The following is a 17,323-nucleotide window of genomic DNA, read 5'->3' as shown; positions in this document are numbered from 1 at the left end:
AGTGGATGTTGCCAATTTTGTTATTTCACAGAGATGAAAAACTGGCATTTTATCCCATAGCTTTACTCTTTTTTTTTTTTCAGCTTAAATGTTTTCTTTCTGAATATTTGTTGTTTTATTGTTGTAATAATTGCTTTGGTCACTCTTTAGTTTGGGGATCAATTCTTACTATTAACTATTAACTATTTTGCCCCAGTGAACTAATTTGCTGCTCATTAATAGTTAGTACAGTAGATGTTAAGTATGATAAAGGGTATTTAAAATATGGGCATGCAGAAAAGGCACTAATATGTGGTTTATTATATCAATTATATTTATATCAACACTACAGCTTCAGTAACTGCTGAAGCGTGGACTAAAATATTTCAAATCTTTGGGTGTGTAATGTCATTGATATCTTTATGTTTTTTAGTATTAGCTCATGTAATGCAGTGATTTCCAATGGTTTTTGTCAGCCAGGCCCTTAAAATAAAATATTTACTTGAAATATCTCTGAGGATGTTAATATTTCAATAATTGAACATTCATGTTCATAGTTCTCTGGTGTCAGTTAATGGTCACTTTGGCATGAAGGTAAACAAATAAATATATTGATAGTGTTAATTACAAGCGTTCAAGCAAAGAAAAGGCAGGTCTCACAGTTTTGTTTTAGATACAGTGTCTCCATCTAGTGGAAACATTTTTCCTTTACCTTTCTCTAGCGTCACTACCGATTTTCCTGACATAATGAAACAGCGCCACCTAGTGTATAACAAGAGACATCAACATTCAATTGATATACTGTTTCAGAATTATAGCCCTATATACAGACATTATTATATTATGAAAGTGGAGGTTGCAATAAAAGAGCATCTTAAATACTAACAATATCAATATTTTCTAAATTCTACCTTGAGAGGTATGTCTACAAAAATAAAAGTTCAGTAAAATACATGAGTATTATTTTGAAATTGATTCACACAAACAAGCTAGCAGACACTTTACTTCAGTATACCATTTGATTTATTTACATATTTGAATAATATTTCATTAGCAGATAATCATTGTAAAGGCATATTGCACACAGCTGACTGAACTTATATAAAAAGTAGATAAAAACTCTTTCTCAAGTACAGTCTAATGGTTTGTTAGGTGATCATGCATAAATGTGACAGTTTGCAAATGCAGAATACATAAACATGTGTATAAGCAAAATATAAATTAGTGTAGCATTCTCATGCAGGTGATGCATAATCATATATTAAAACATCTCAGCAAAATGTTGTACCTATTTTCTTAATGTAAGAAAAACTTAAAAGCTTCACTGATACTCTTCATTGTATCAACAATGAACTCACATGTAAGTCTCTACATGCCATTGAAATCATGGACCCTTCTGGAAGCAGATGAGTCTGTTTTAGAAACTGCGGAAAAACTGGAGGGAAAGCTCGTAACCAAGAAACATAGTTGCACACATTGGAAATCCTCTGACGGCATTGACAGTCGCTCCACGAAAGAAAACCTGCATCGGACATAGATAGCAAAGAAGTGAAAAAATAACAAAAGCATCAGTATTACGTTCATATTTCACAAAACTGATTAAACATGTTTGTGCATGCACCTTTTTCAACTTTTTGATTTTCAACTCAATCTTATTGTTTAGCAGCTGTGCAATTCCTGCAGCTGTTGCATTACAACATTGTTAGAATCAGTCTAGGTTTAAACTGCATCCGTCAGCAACTTACATGTATTCCCTCTGTCTTGTAACTTTGCATGGTGCAGTGCAGAATGCCCTTGTATTTCCTGTGCTGCATGGCATCTGCCTGCAACCGGCTTTTCACTACATCTGCTGGTGTGGCGGTGACCCACGAGATGGATCCTGTGGGACAACAGCATAACCAACAAGTGAGATCTCATGTGAAGTATTCTGTGTCCTTAAAATACCTGACTCCCAACAGGGTCATATTCAGGTCTTTCCCGTCATACACCAACAGGAGGGAAATTTTTAATGGAAAGTAAACTGACAAATTTCAAAACAATGCTGCCTCCCACTATCCTTAAACAAACATCCACTTGTTCATCTGTGCATGACTGCTGAGAAGTGGTTTGGTGTCATACAGAGGGTCTGACAGCTTTTAAACAATTCAACACATGCAAACAGACTATGCATCTGGTGTTTCTTTTGGAAAGCATCACATTCAGGCTGGAAAACAATAGCTCTGTTAAACCTAGTGAACTGCAATTTACGAAAGGTTTATTGTATTATACTACAATCTGAGATAAGATATGACCACATTTTATGATATAATTAAATTACTATTTTGTGTAGCCAATCCTATAATGCATTATGACAAGCATAGAAAAAAAAATAAAGAGTAGTTCACCAAAACTGACAATGTACTGAAAGTACTCACCATGAGCATGAGCAGTTTAGCATTGCAACACTTTCTCACCAGTGGATCCTGTGCAGTGAATGGGTGCCATCAGAATGAGAGTCCAAACAGCGGATAAAAACATCACAATAATCCACACCACTACAGTCCGCCAGTTAGAGGCAACTGTTTAAAGTTACAACATTTAACGATGGAGTTGTTTCTTACAGACATATAGTTGATGGACTGGAGTGGTATGGATTATTATTATAATTCACTGCAGAGGATCCATCCAAACTTATCTACATCTTGGATTGCCTGAGAATGTGTACATTTTCACCAAATATGTGTTTGTAGCTGAACTGTTCCTTCAATGTGGCAGACCAAGTGAAAAAATGTTGCTTTAATCCATTCAGTACTGAATGCAATCTATTTCAGATAGACTCATGTTGCTAGCTTAGCAACAGGCTAACATAAAACTCTAATGCGAACATTTGCAAGTTAAGCCTGTGCATCGGAGAGCGTATTAAATCAGTCACTTATTAGGTTCCCTTTTAGTCTGAAGACTGTGTAGGCAGTAGACAGTAGCTACTAAGTTTTGGAAGAGAGCCCATGTCTCATTTACCTGCTAAACCTCCTGCTAGCCATATACAGCAGGGATGGAGCGAGGCACTGCCATCAGGATTCAGCCAGTCACAGAATAACGTGTATGGTACGAAGTACAGGGTGTACCCGGGTACATCTCGCAATATCATGGCTCCTGCGCCCCTGTAGAGCCCTTGAATGCCCTCGTTCTGCAGGACGGTACTAATGCAGTGCAGTGGCCCTCTGTACAACGACTGGGACTGAATTCCCATTGACCGGAGAGGGACACTCCCATTCCCAGCAAGGTTAAAGTTCTCTGGAAACACACAAAACAGTAGATGAGAAACAATCTGTGCAAAAGACATTGTTTCCCTGGAAATGTTTGTCTTTAAAATGCTTTCAGCAGGGTGCTAAAATGTGACCTTGGAGCACAAAAGCAGTCTTAAGTCGCTGGGGTATATTTGTAGCAATATCCAAAAGACACATTGTATGGGGCAAAATTATCGATTTTTCTTTTGAGTCAAAAATCATTAGGATATCAAGAAAAGAGCATGTTCCATGAAGATATTTTGTAAATTTCCGCTCATAAATATATCAAAATTTAATTTTTGATTAGTAATATGCATTGCTAAGAGCTTCGTTTGGACAACTTTAAAGATGATTTTCTCAGTATTTTGATTTGTTTGCACCCTTAGACTCCAGACAGTCAAATAGTTGTATCTCAGCCAAATATTGTCCTCCTAACAAACCATACATCAATGGAAATCTTATTTATTCAGCTTTCAGATGATGCCTAAATCTCAATTTCGAGACATTGACCCTTATGACTGGTTTTGTGGTCCATGGTCACAAATGTATTTATAGCCACAGTTTACCTGCAAGAACAGGTTGGGTTTGCATCTGCAGTCTAATTTTGACGAGGTCAACAGGAGCGCCCATCCCCACTGACACCAGACCAGTCAACATGCTCGCTACAGTCAAGTCAAGCACGCTGCATGGGTGTCTGCCATCACCATAACGATATCTGCTAATGAGGCGCTGTGTGTTGCTGAAGAAACCGAACACCATAGAATTATAAAGAGTGATGCTGGCCAATGGAAAGGACAGTCCTTTGAAAAAGCCCGTAACCTGAGACAACACAAAAGAGAGATGGGTTGTGCACTTCTGCTTCCAAAGAAAGGAAATACCGGTTTACACCACAAACCAGGTCTATTATTTTCTAAGTAGAAATATGAGTGCTTTTTAATAATCTGCCTTCTTCTTTTTGAGTGGATGTTGCCAATTTTGTTATTTCACAGAGATGAAAAACTGGCATTTTATCCCATAGCTTTACTCTTTTTTTTTTTTCAGCTTAAATGTTTTCTTTCTGAATATTTGTTGTTTTATTGTTGTAATAATTGCTTTGGTCACTCTTTAGTTTGGGGATCAATTCTTACTATTAACTATTAACTATTTTGCCCCAGTGAACTAATTTGCTGCTCATTAATAGTTAGTACAGTAGATGTTAAGTATGATAAAGGGTATTTAAAATATGGGCATGCAGAAAAGGCACTAATATGTGGTTTATAAGTACTAATAAACAGCCAATATGCTAGTAATATGTATGCTAAAAGGAACTAGTTAATTGGACTGGTCCCAAAACTAAAGAGTGTACCATTGCAGTATTTAATATTGTTTTTCATCTTGTTAGTCTTGTGAAATATTCTTTTTAACAATCAAAAGACAGGTCCTTAATGATATCATAGAGAGACGCTGCCAGGAAGAATTAATTCACACACAATCGCTCTCACTAATGCATTCATATGAATGTAATCTTTAATGTGCTACTTTATCTATATCTGATTTAGAATGAGCAGAAATCTGTGAGATATATAACAACCCAAAGCCAAACGAACTGATAAAACTGAGCTGTTATAGAAACAATAGTCCTGTGGGCAGCGCTGTGTCATAGCTGTGCACGAGGGGTTTGTGACAGCTCCAGACTTATTTGTTCATTAATGACGTTATCACCGACTAGTCAACTTCGACTCGACTTTCATCACATAAAAATCGACTTTAAAAAATCTAAAGTCATTCAACCTCTAGTAAATAAGTACTCTTCATACTGTTGAAGAACCTGAGAAGAAATGCAGATCTCTAAATGTACAGCAAAACAAGAATGGCTCAACAAATACAAGGCTCTGTGGCCTTTAGGAGCAGTTGTGACACATTCATTGTGAAAAATACTTGCCAGAACATTTTCATATATATATATAAAGACAGTCAGTGTAATGAAGCCTTACATTTTCTTTTTTGTAGATCGTTACAACACAGTGGAGCGTGTTCTTGTATCCTTTGCCAGCTTGTAAACGAGTCTATAAAAGGAGCACAAAATATTATTATTTTTCATTATTCCCCTCGATTGACACTTTATACCTGAGGGAACTTAGGAAGTAAAACTGACAAACTTTAGAATGGAAATATAAATATATATTTTGAACTACAGCATTTTACTGTTTATGAATGAGTAATAAATACATAATATAGGATTTGTACAGAATGAATGCCAAAACAAGGATTTGTCTTGATACCTTGACTGTGTCAAGTGGATGTCCCACAATCACACTGGATGCTCCTGTAAGTAAAAAAGCAGTTGTAGATGTTTAATATGTGGTTGCAGCTGAAGACAAATGTGATAATGATAGATTCTGCATACTGCAAAGCTTTCTGGTGGCTCTTCTTGCAGAACAGAGGGTCCATTTTATGAATAAGCTACATTGTTATGAATATTTCATGGTGGGTGCACAGGCACATTAGGGCTTCACAAAATAAATGTTTCCTTTCATTGATGAACACCAGGTTTCCACCAAACCCCGTTTATGACCGAGAAATGTCGCCCAGTCCTCAGTGCCAAAGCGCGTTAGCTCAGAGTTGTTTGCACATAAAATACTTTGGAAACAAAGTGCTAACTTGGTTTTGACGAACACGAGACAGGAATTTCGTTAAAACAAAAATGTATACTTTTTTAAAATTACTCTTTCAGGAGAACACCACTTAGCTGATAAACAAACCAAAAAAAAAACAAAAAAAAAAAACAGATACAACGACGCCCCTAACGATGCTTCTTTCCATCTTCTTCTCTGTTGGGTTTTCACAAAATAAACTTTCTCTAAGTTACATGTAGGCTTCCGATAAATCACACGATATTGCATCGCGAAAATGTGCAATTTTTTGAATCGAATGTTAAACACACGAAACTTTTCCAGGCTATAAGATCGGCAAAACAAATACAACTCACCTCCAATCCATCCAGCTAAAAAATCATCCAATTGAAAGACTGTCATGGTAGCGTACAACAGAGTGAGTTCACACCGGAGAGTTCCACACAAACTTCAGCATTGATGCGGATTCATTCTTCCCGCTAAACACTCGTAAGCTTCATTTAATAGTTGGTCAGATCAATAAAAGCAGAGGTAGTAACTTCAGCCTCATCCACATATTTACATCGCTAAAGGGGGAGTATATGGGGGCGTAGCCGAGATACGAAAATAGATTTGTCCTTCAACAAACATTCAGAATTACCCCAATAAAACAATATGCTGCATACATATTTCACACTATTGTGTAACATGACGGCTATAATGTAGGATTCTTTATCACGTGACTCTTTATGTGGCTGCTGAGTTTCTCTATATGTTGAGGAATGCCTGGAATGTGCTGGTGTCCATAACACTCATCTGACTGAACCGTAAAACCAATGTTTTTCACAAAGATTCTCTTGTAAACCATGTTTAAATGATTGCTAAATAATAATGTTGACTATTGTCCATTGTGTATACCACCATAGTCCGAGACCTTGACATGAAAGGTGTAGGCTGGGATGTAAACAAACCCTCTGTTAATAATATGCTTCAAGTCATTGTGGAAAGTTGCTGGAGCAATGCAAAGTAACCGATGTTTTACAAACCTTTGAATGTGAATATAACTAGAAGCATAAGAGTTATGAGGACTGCCATTGAACACTTAAAAAAAAAATGACCCGCTATAAAACTGAAAACATAATTGCAGCCTTAAATCAAAATGATGTCAAAGGTACAACATGCAATGACTTGCACTTTTTCAACCCACTTTCAATTTGATTTAGAACTCATAGAATCAAGTAGTAAATAAATGATAGAAATTATTGTGAATGCGATTATTTGTGGACTGAAATCATACGGGTTAATAAATTAACCTGCACATATGTGGTATTGACTGACTCGAAGCAATAAAACTGAAAACATGTTCCCTTCATTGTGAAATATATAGTTGATTCACATGCCCTCCAAAACATTTTGGCACAGGTTATGAGACTCGGACAGCAAATAAACCCTATGACATATGAGCCTACTGTGCTGCAAACTCTTCATACACACACAAAAAAGGGTAACATCTTAATTAGCAGGTTTTTTGTTTTTGTTTGTTTGTTTTTCACAAGTGACACATATTATTTTATATTGCTGTATCAGACCTAACCGTGATAAACACAGATACTGTGGAGTTTAAAGAATAAATTAGATTCACATGAAGGAAACACATGCAAAATAAATGTAGCAATTAGCAAAATAAAATTAGTACATAAAATAAAAAAAGTGTTGTGTCAAAATGGCGGAAAATCTGGTTTAATGGTTTGTTTGACTATTTGGCCCATTGTGACTTATCATTAACTCACTCTTAGTAATAAAGTCATATTGTATGGGCCATTTCTCCTTTATCATCTGACCTGAGATGGGTGAGGCAATCCACTCATGTATTGCAGCAAACCATGTTATGAGCGCTTTAACATGCAAGTTTGCAGAATAAAAGGTTTTTTAAGGATTTTAACAATGGCGATTCAGGTCTGATTAGTGTCTCACAAGCACAACTATTGTTGTGATAAGTGATCAATATTTAACAACACAAGCGGTCTTATTATGCATACTGGATAGAATGTGAGGTATAGAACGCTCCATCTGTCTGTGCACATAACAGACTAGGCAGCTCAAATTTATATGTACTTATTTGCATGCACTACAAGAGATCTCCTGTGTGTCTGCTGTAGACTTGACTACTAATGAGCATTTGTTTGGGTGTTAGAAAGAGGCTTGGCTGCAAATTCTGTCAAACGTCGGCAGAATAAATTAAAAGTCAACATTGCATTGACAAAACCAAGTCTTTGTTACTGACACAGAATGAGTAACGCATGCCTGGGAGAGCCGGAGAGATCGCAGCCTTCAATTATGGCTAGAAAAATAAATAAATAAATAAATAAAACCTTAAACATTGTTTTTTTTTTTTTTTTCTGAGATGAGAGAGGCCAGCACATGCATTTACTTTAAAATTTAAAAAATAAATAAAAAGGAAGAAAAGTAAGTAAATCAAGGAAACCATTCCATGTTCACTTCTTCTAAACAATGTAAATTAAGACATGACCAAGTGAAATAAATTGCATTATACTTCTGGTAGTAATTCATTTCAGAAAGCTGAAACACATTCTTGTTGTCATAACATTCACCTTGGAGATTGAAAATGTTTCTTTTTTGAGACCCCAGGAGCCCAAATTCAGACCCAGAACAATAAAACCCACAGAAGAGGTGGGAGTTCAAGGGAGGAATCTTTATATTACCAAACTGCAGGGAGAGGAAGAGTACAGATATAAGTCATGATCTGCAAGATTAACCACAATCTGATGTGATCGACCACCTCAGAGAAAACCAGTGTTGAGCTGCTGCAAGAGCTTTAGAAGCACAGCAGCGGTGGTCAAAGAGTTCTCGTGTGTTCTGATTGGTGGATGATGATGATGAGTGGATAAAGACTAGAGAAATCAAAGGTGAGAGACTGATCTGCTCATTTGGTTATGTTCGTGGATGTTTTGACGTGGAAAGCAGTTTGGAATGGAAATATTGATATTTTATTTGTTAACAACATACCTTTCGTACCTTAAAATCAGTAAATGTTATGAAATTAGACAGCTAAGCCAATAGTAGCGCTGGCGGTGTCATTTGATTTGGATGGGAATTTAGGATTGTGAATTATTTGAATAAGTTTGTGAGTTCAAAGCGGGTTCTCTAATCATCAGTTTGGGGATCGCGAATCATTTGAGTCAGTTTGGGAGTTTGCAGCGGTTCGCAGATCATTTGAATCAGTTCGAGAGTTCGGAGCGGGTTCACGAATCATTTGAGTCAGTTCAGGAGTTCGTAGCTGATTCGTGAAGTCAGTTTGGCAGTTCGGTGCGTGAATCTTTTGAGTCAGTTCGGGAGTTCGGAGCGTGAATTATTTGAGTCAGTTTGGGGTTCGGAGCGGGATTGAGAATCATTTGAATCAGTTCAGGAGTTCATGGCGGGTTCGCGAATCATTTGAGTCAGTTCGGGAGTTCGGAGCGGCTTCGCGGATCATTTGAATCAGTTCGAGAGTTCGTAGCGGGTTCGCGAATCATTTGCGTCAGTTCGGGAGTTCAAAGCGGGTTCGCGAATCATTTGAGTCAATTTGGGGATCGCGAATCATTTGAATCAGTTCGGGAGTTCGTAGCGGGTTCGCGAATCATTTGAGTCAGTTTGGGGATCGCGAATCATTTGAATCAGTTCGGGAGTTCGGAGCTGGTTCGCGAATCATTTGAGTCAGTTCGGGAGTCCAGAGCAGGTTCGCGAATCATTTGAGTCAGTTTGGGGTTCGAGAATCATATCTGTATATGGATAGGCATTTTTAAATAATTTAGTAGCTCGTTCTAATTACGTTTTCCACGCGTGTTTAGGTGTGATATGTGAACTTGTATTTTTTGTTTTAATGATGTGACTTTAAACAGTATCAAGTATATTCAAAAACTAAACAAATCTTGCCTAAAAAGTGCAAGCATCTAGGCTAATGTAAATTTACATGATGAAGTCATACTAGTGGCGTGGCGTGTGTGCATTTTGAGTGCGTTCTTTCACTGCATTATTCGATGTATTCAAATGCATTTATGAATGCAGGTGAATGATCACAAAATTCAAGATATGGGGGTTAGAAAATGTATTATATCATTTTATGTAGCTAGCTAATCAATATCACACAAGAGTGCCATTTCAATTTTTCTCCAAAAATCAGCATGATTAAAATTTGATACTATGTTACTACAAACAATAATTTAATTACATATACAAAATATTGCAGTATAATGTAATATATGAATGAATAATAGCCTAAAGAACCTTTGTGCCAAAAGGGTTCTTTCTTGTCATTATACTTTACTTTGGAGTTGAGTAAAGAACCCTATGGTTCTATATAGAACCCCAATGAACCCTTTTTTCTAAGAGTGTAGCCGGTTTCTGTAAGTCTGCTATAATTACAAATTGGTCAGGTAAAGTTCTCTGGTTTCAGTTTATATGAAAGACGAAGAATTTTTACCCAACTTGTACACCGTCTTGACCTACTGACATAATTCATTCCAGAAATATTATCCTTACTAAACATGTTTTCAACCTGTTTTGAGGTCTGTGTTGACACAGATCACAGTAAAATGCCACAAGATGTCAGTAAACTGTTCAAACTGTCAGTAAACAGTACAAACCCTATCCAGATTGAAAAAAATAATTCATTTTCCAATATTCCAAATATTTAAACAGAATACATATCATTATTATTTAATTTTACAATATATTATATTATTCTTACTAGTAGTACTAGTAAAATAAGTAGAAAGCAACTATTAATAATAATAATAGTTATATAATAATAATAATGACTGTTTGGTCCAAACAATCCACACACACTGCTCTTTTTATGATTCTATAATTATTCCTTTCTAGAATTCCCCTCCATTTCTAATAAGAACCGTTAATAGCTCCTTTGACCCCTGACGTTACATAAATGTTCAATTCACAGAGTGCAAATAAAATGAAATGAGTTGAGTAATTTAGATTATACATCATTGTAAAACCTTGAATAAAGAGGTGTGCTCAGCTTGTGAATGCCCATTGGCTCTCGATGAAATGCTGAACAGCTGTAAGTGTGCGAGGAGATGACGTGTGAAGACTTAGATAGGGACGAGAGTCTAAGTCACAGAGATAAAAGCCAATGATGTCACAAACTTTCAATGTTAGTCCTGACAAGTGGCAAATGATAAGCAGTTACTTTTGTAGAAGCAGAAGAGCGATGCTTTTTGCCTTGATCACCCTCTGTACACCTGAACATCCCACAGCTGCTTTATGACCATGAACTTTAAATGGACACACGACTGACTCAATAATAACCAGACAAATAGGTCATATAGTGCATGATCGGAGGTGCAAAAGACACCGACATTTTTCCACTTTTGCTATGTTCTGTATATTCACTTTACATGCTTCATTCATTCATGTCTTCTTATCAGAAAGAAATAAGAAGAGATATAATGAATAAGAATTCCAATGAAAGCATCCAGGGCCGAGTAAGTATCTGTAAAAACGTTGACTGAACATATTCTGAATATTAATTTGGGATGACTACAATGGTACATAAAGCTTCATCTCAATACACCAAAGCATCAGCATTGACTATTAATGCCATTCAGACAGTCGGTCAGACCCACAATTCGTTTGATAGAGGCAATTTCAGGCTTTGTTGTATATATTGCCACCAAGTGACTTTTTTTTAATGCAAATGTTTTGTGGCCCCGCAGCACCTCCCTTACAGCTGGGGCTCACAAGGGGGTCTCATGAATTCTTCTCTCACTCAGACACTATAACTGCCAAAACTCTTTGTACGTACAGGCACAGGGCCGGCCCGCGGTATAGGCAAATGCTAAGGGCGCCACCCATCCATAGGGGCGCCAGAATGAGTGAACGAGTGAATTTATATTTTATTTATTTATTTATTTTTTTTACATATTTTTTTTTAATAATAGGCTACTATTTAAAAACCATTAATTCGAAATACTACCAAATAAAGCAAAAAAAAAAAAAAAAAAAAAAAAAAAAAAAGTCCGGCTCTTCAATCTTCCCCCGCCCATCGAGTGCTTGAAGTGCGTCAGAAACAGAGCGCGCGCACGATCAACAGTTGGTAATTTGTTGTGTAGCGTGCCCGACGCCGCATCCAATGTAGACAGCACTGCTTTTGTTAACACGCAGCTCGTAGAAACGGGTCTGGCAGCTCGCGCCAGTTCTAGACACGGTGAAAGTTTCCTGATTGTGACGGAAGGCCAAATTTACATGACACGTTATAAATGAGCATAGTCTGCGATAGATACAGTGCCAAAAAGAAGAGAAGAGGATAAAGACAGAGGTAAAGAGATGTAGTGAAAGAACAATTTATTGCATAGGAGTAAGATACTATAATTACTATAATTTACTATAATTAATATTGCCACCAAGTGACTTTTTTTCATGCAAATGTTTTGTGGCCCCGCAGCACCTTCCTTACAGCTGGGGCTCACAAGGGGGTCTCATGAATTCTTCTCTCACTCAGACACTACAACTGCCAAAACTCTTTGTACGTACAGGCTGCAGGCACATTTGCACATGCTTACATACTGTTTTCACAACTGTTAAACTTGTGTTAAAAACAATAACATAATACAAAGATGAATAAGACAGCAATTTGCTACAATTCTACAGTAATATTTGAATGAAATATATTTTAAATCTTAAAATTAAATGCTATAAAAACAATTGGACAGTTAGTAGATTAGCATTACTATTGTATCTGTATCAGTGGATGGTGTGGATACAAATTCCTCTATTTTGGAAATACTCAGTGCAAAAAAATAAATAAAAAAATAAAAGACATAAAATATTGACTAATGAATATTTCAGTGAATACAGTGAATTATAAACAGAGATATGTCCTTGTTTTACACAAGAAATCATTGTATAATGCTACATGTTGTTAGTGTTTTTTAGGTCATTGTTTTGTGGCTGACAAAGTGTGTTTGTCGGCTGTCGACCTTTGCTAGTGTTCTGGAATAATGAGTTGATTTGAGACCTGAAGAAAGTGTTTTGGTAGTTGTAGAGCATTTTGAATGTGAAATGAACTGCTTTGCCAAGCTGAAAGTTGGTTAGGAGAATTGTATGAAGAGTTTTGCAAAAGTGACCAAAGTATTGAGAAATGTGTCCTAGTGTGTGTAAAAAACTGTAATATTTAATTTAATATATCAACACATCTGGTTTCTGTTGGCAAAAAGTTTGATATCAAGTTACAGCAGAAATACCAGAGGAAATATAGTCTATATTGTGTGCATTTGAATAAACACACACACACACACACTTAAAATCTCAGTTACAGCACTAATATCATAATCATTTTATAAAAAGCTTTTTTTTTATTATGCATTCTAAAAAAATTCTGGGTTGTTTCAACCCAACTTTTGGTCAAATGTGGACTAACCCAACCGTTGGGTTACATTTTTACATAAATTTTTTAATAGTTCATATTTCACCCAAGTTGGGTTAGAATAACCCCGGAATATTTTAGAGTGTGGCAACAACACAAGGGTCATTTAGCGTCAGTTCTTTTAGTTTATTATTTCTTTGAATACTAGTGTGCTGTTTTACACTGACACTATTACAGAAATGCATCCTCTTCATTACGTTGTTTGCCTTTTTAACAAACTGATTGTCTATATTTGTTGTAAATAAGGTTTATAGCAGATTTTAACAGTGATTAACAAAAATTAATCTAAAGGGCAGGGTTGGGTGGGCTTGCTATAAACCAGTAATGCTTTTGATTCAAGAAAAAATACAGCCCTGCAACAGTTCTGTCAGCCACTGTGTCATACCCCCACCACACACAACATACACCACAGCACCATCTACAGCTCTATAGAGCCCCCCTGCAATCACCCACCACAGCCCTGCAGGGGGGCTCTAGAATTTACTTACTGTCCCAAGTGCACATTCTCTAAAATGCGAGTGTTCTGAGAAACTCTTGAGAGCCTTAAATCTGAAAAAAGAGTCATTCAGAAGCTGTAACTAAAGATCAAAGATTCCAAACATTCTATTTATGTTAATGACTCTCACTGTGACATCATACTACACATTTGAATCTGGCAGTGTGTTCTTCACGAGTGTTAAGTAAAGCAGATGCATTTCACACTAGTAATTTGCCTCAGATGCCACAAACGGAACATGAAATTAATGACTTGCCCCCCTGTAGGGCTGTGGTGGGCGGGTGCAGGGGGCACTATAGAGCTGTAGATGGTGCTGTGGTGTAGTGTGTTGTGTGCGGTGGTGGTTTGACACAGTGATTAACAAAAGAGGTGTGCGGTTGTGCTTTATTTCCAGTCAAATGAGCATTAATGGTTTAGAGCAACCCCATGTTATTAACATGTTAATGCTCAAGTTAACAATATAATATTCACGCATTCATGTGATTAGGAACTGAATTTCATATTCAATTTTAGGAAATTGTTTGTACTTGTTTACAAAAACTTAGTACTGTGTTTGGCCTGCACTAGAGGAAAAAAAAAAGTAATTTTTGTGCAGACTGCCCTCATTTGATCATTCAATCATGTTTCTTTTCTTGTGAACACAAGGGGGCAGAACAGAATAATCTATTATTTTGCCAACCTTACAAAATTTGTGGTTTCTCCATGGTTTTGTACTTTAATTACCATTGACCTTTTCTCTCTCACTATAGATTCTAATCACGAAGCACAAGGCTCCGGACCGATCCCTCAGTTCAGATGAAATGTGGAGAGGTGAAATTTCCTATAAATCTTTCTAGCGCAGCTCTCTTCTGCCCTTAAAGGAGTAGTTCACTTTCAGAATGAAAATTCTGTCTTCATTATTCACCCCCAGCTTGTTCCAAACCTGTTTGAGTTTCTACTGTTGAACAGAAAAGAAGATATTTTGAAAAATGTTGGGATCTGAACAGTTGGGCACCACTGTATTGTTTTTCTTTTTCTTTCTACTGTGGAAGTCAATGGTGCTAAATATCTTATTTTTTCTAAATATCTTATTTTATGGGTGGGGGGTGTTGGGGTTGGTTTCATTCTGAAAGTGAACTACTTTAAGTGCACATGGATGGAACTGAATACTCATTGGCTCCTCAATAATTATATTGTTTTTTGCCTATTCACTTATCTTTCTCTTTCTTTCTTTCATTATTCTTTCTATATTTAATAAATATATGCAGGCCTACATTAACAATTGAAACTTTTTAAATATTTTTGCATTTTATGGTTATTGCCACTGAAACTGATTATACCTGCAAAATAATGGATTAAAAATATATTTTTAAAGCACCAAAATTTATGTGTATTTGGATTTCTGTTATTATATTTAAAAGTTCAGCCGAAAAGATTTTTAAAATGTTTTTGAAAGAAGTACGTCTCTTCAGTTCAACAATGCTGCATTTATTTGATCAAAAATACAGTTTTTACAATTAAAAATAGCTGATTCCTATTTGAAATATTTGAAAATGTAATTTATTCCTCTGATCTTTAGCATAATTACTCCAGTCTTCAGTGTCACGTGATCCTTAAGAAATCATTGTAATATGCTAAATGCTTAAGAAACATCATTATTATTATTATGTATTAGCAATATTTTTGTGGAAACAGTGCAATTTTTTTCAGGATTCTTTAATAACATTCATAACAACAGCATTTATTTGAAATAGAAATATTTTATAACAATGAAAAAGTCTTTACTGTGTCTTGAATTCTTTCAAAGAAAAAAAAAATCCTTCCCACCCCCATATTTTTGGAGTAGCATTTGTAAATGGGATAAACTGATAAAGATATTCACACAACAATAAAACATTATTTTATTCAAACAGTTGTGTGCGGATGAACTAAACTTAAGGCTGAAGCCATTTACTGACAGTCGAAGGGTAAACACTCTTACAATGTAACAGTTTAAAAGTAAAACAGTAGACTTACAAGGATGAGAACAGTATGTGCTCATACCATTTTAGCTTAAATAGATTTAGTTTTCACTTGTTGTAAGCTATAAATTATTTACTCTTACTCTCTAACCTGATTTGCAATCCACAAATAGTCTAATTATTCAGAGAAATGACCAGTGTATCGGCTAGGGAGTCTAAAGCTAATTTGCATTCAGTGAGACTCACAGTGAAGGACAGCGTTAAACAGCAGATGCAATAATGTTCCTGACATGCTGGGACAGTAGTCGTAGTGGCAAATACAAATATTAAACCAATGCATAATTCATAAATCAAGAGCCCAACTCTTGGAGCAACATGATTGCATGCCGAAACAAAACAAGATCGACCGCTCTGGTAAATTCAGAGAGTGTGGAAGTACACAGTTCTTGAAGGGAAAGGTTAGCGCTGTCCTTGAGTCACATGAACAGACTGTGTGAATCACACAAGGGTGGATGAAGCGGTCAAAGTTCTACAAGAACAAATTTCTTATGTAAAAGCATGACTGCGTTTCACCCTACAGCAGCAGATTAAAGGAGAAGCAACTTAATGTGGAGTGACAGTCCTAACGGAACTGGCTGAGAGTGACTGTCCTGGCCACAGATTCACAAGGATTTCTGCAAGATCTACAGCAACACTCAAGAAGGAGCTGAAAAAGCCAGGAAAGGTTCTTGTAAATATTTCCAGACCTGCACTGTGAATAGATCTATCTTGCTCTCCCTGTCTCATCACCTGCCACATGCAAAGATTCCTGACACCGAGTGTTGACGGTGCACTCTGGAGACCTGCCTGAATTCAGTCCTGTCTCTTCCCTCCACAACCTGTGCAGAAATAAACCAACAAACAAAAGATGTTCCTTAAAAAGCTAGACCACCCAAAAATGCTCATTTGCTTTTAATTCACACACCCTCAGGCTGTCCAAGATGTAGGTGACTTCTTTTTCTTGAGTACAACAGTAAAGAAGATTTTTAGCTGAAACCATGATCCTTGGTCATTCATAAAATCAAGTCAGTGGCTTCATATTTTTGAGAATAAAAAAAGCATATCAAGAAACACAAAATGAATACCTATGGCTCCTTGCGATATATATATTGAGATCTTATGAAGCAAAACGATTGGTCTCTGTGCAAGAAATTACAAAATATATTGTTGTATTTACAACATTGTTACCTGTAATCCAGAGCTTCAGGCAACTGGGAAGTACAATTATTTTCTGCAAACTGGTTCTTCCAGATGGTTAATTTCAATGAACTGATTCACTAGTTCTTTTTTGTAATCATGACTCAGCAGTTCTCAATCCCAGTCCTCACGCCCCCCGGCTCTGCATATTTTGCATGCCTCTCTGTGTTAACACACCTGATTCAGATAATCAGCTCATTAGAAGTGAGCTCAGTGCATGAACTGTGTTCTGATTGACACTGTCCCTACACCCTGAGCCAGAGGGAAATGTGTTGAAGTTTACCTCACTTCGGAACATAAATTCACGGATTTACGCTGCGCAGCGTCTTCTTACATGGATAAGTGTGACATCATATACCTCTATAAATACATAC

At 36.5% G+C, this 17,323-nt stretch overlaps 1 protein-coding gene across 1 annotated transcript; it reads right to left on the bottom strand.

The window, feature by feature from the left end:
• Positions 1-54: 54 nt before the first annotated feature.
• Positions 55-6,760, bottom strand: LOC113114271 (solute carrier family 25 member 48). The gene is made up of 7 exons (XM_026281151.1): positions 6,214-6,760; positions 5,507-5,550; positions 5,219-5,290; positions 3,812-4,064; positions 2,977-3,252; positions 1,725-1,858; positions 55-1,501 (listed from the first exon to the last, which is right to left on the bottom strand). Exons 1-7 carry the CDS (start codon positions 6,257-6,259, stop codon positions 1,397-1,399), a joined length of 930 nt encoding a protein of 309 aa, XP_026136936.1. The 5' UTR covers positions 6,260-6,760; the 3' UTR covers positions 55-1,396.
• Between the last annotated feature and the right edge of the window lie 10,563 nt (positions 6,761-17,323).

This window comes from Carassius auratus, chromosome 14 (genome assembly GCF_003368295.1).
Source record: "Carassius auratus strain Wakin chromosome 14, ASM336829v1, whole genome shotgun sequence".
NCBI lineage: Eukaryota > Metazoa > Chordata > Actinopteri > Cypriniformes > Cyprinidae > Carassius > Carassius auratus.
The sequence above is the reverse complement of the archived record's forward strand: the minus strand, read 5'-3'. Positions and strand labels throughout refer to the sequence as shown.

What these genes read in the sequence shown, in the direction of transcription:
- LOC113114271 (XM_026281151.1), bottom strand. Translation starts at nt 6,259, where the DNA reads ATGACAGTCTTTCAATTGGATGATTTTTTAGCTGGATGGATTGGAG. An exon ending in ATCCACTTGACACAGTCAAG is followed by an intron (nt 5,291 to 5,506) that starts GTATCAAGACAA and finishes CTCCTTTTATAG; the next exon opens with ACTCGTTTACAAGCTGGCAA. An exon ending in ACAAGACAGAGGGAATACAT is followed by an intron (nt 1,502 to 1,724) that starts GTAAGTTGCTGA and finishes TGTCCGATGCAG; the next exon opens with GTTTTCTTTCGTGGAGCGAC.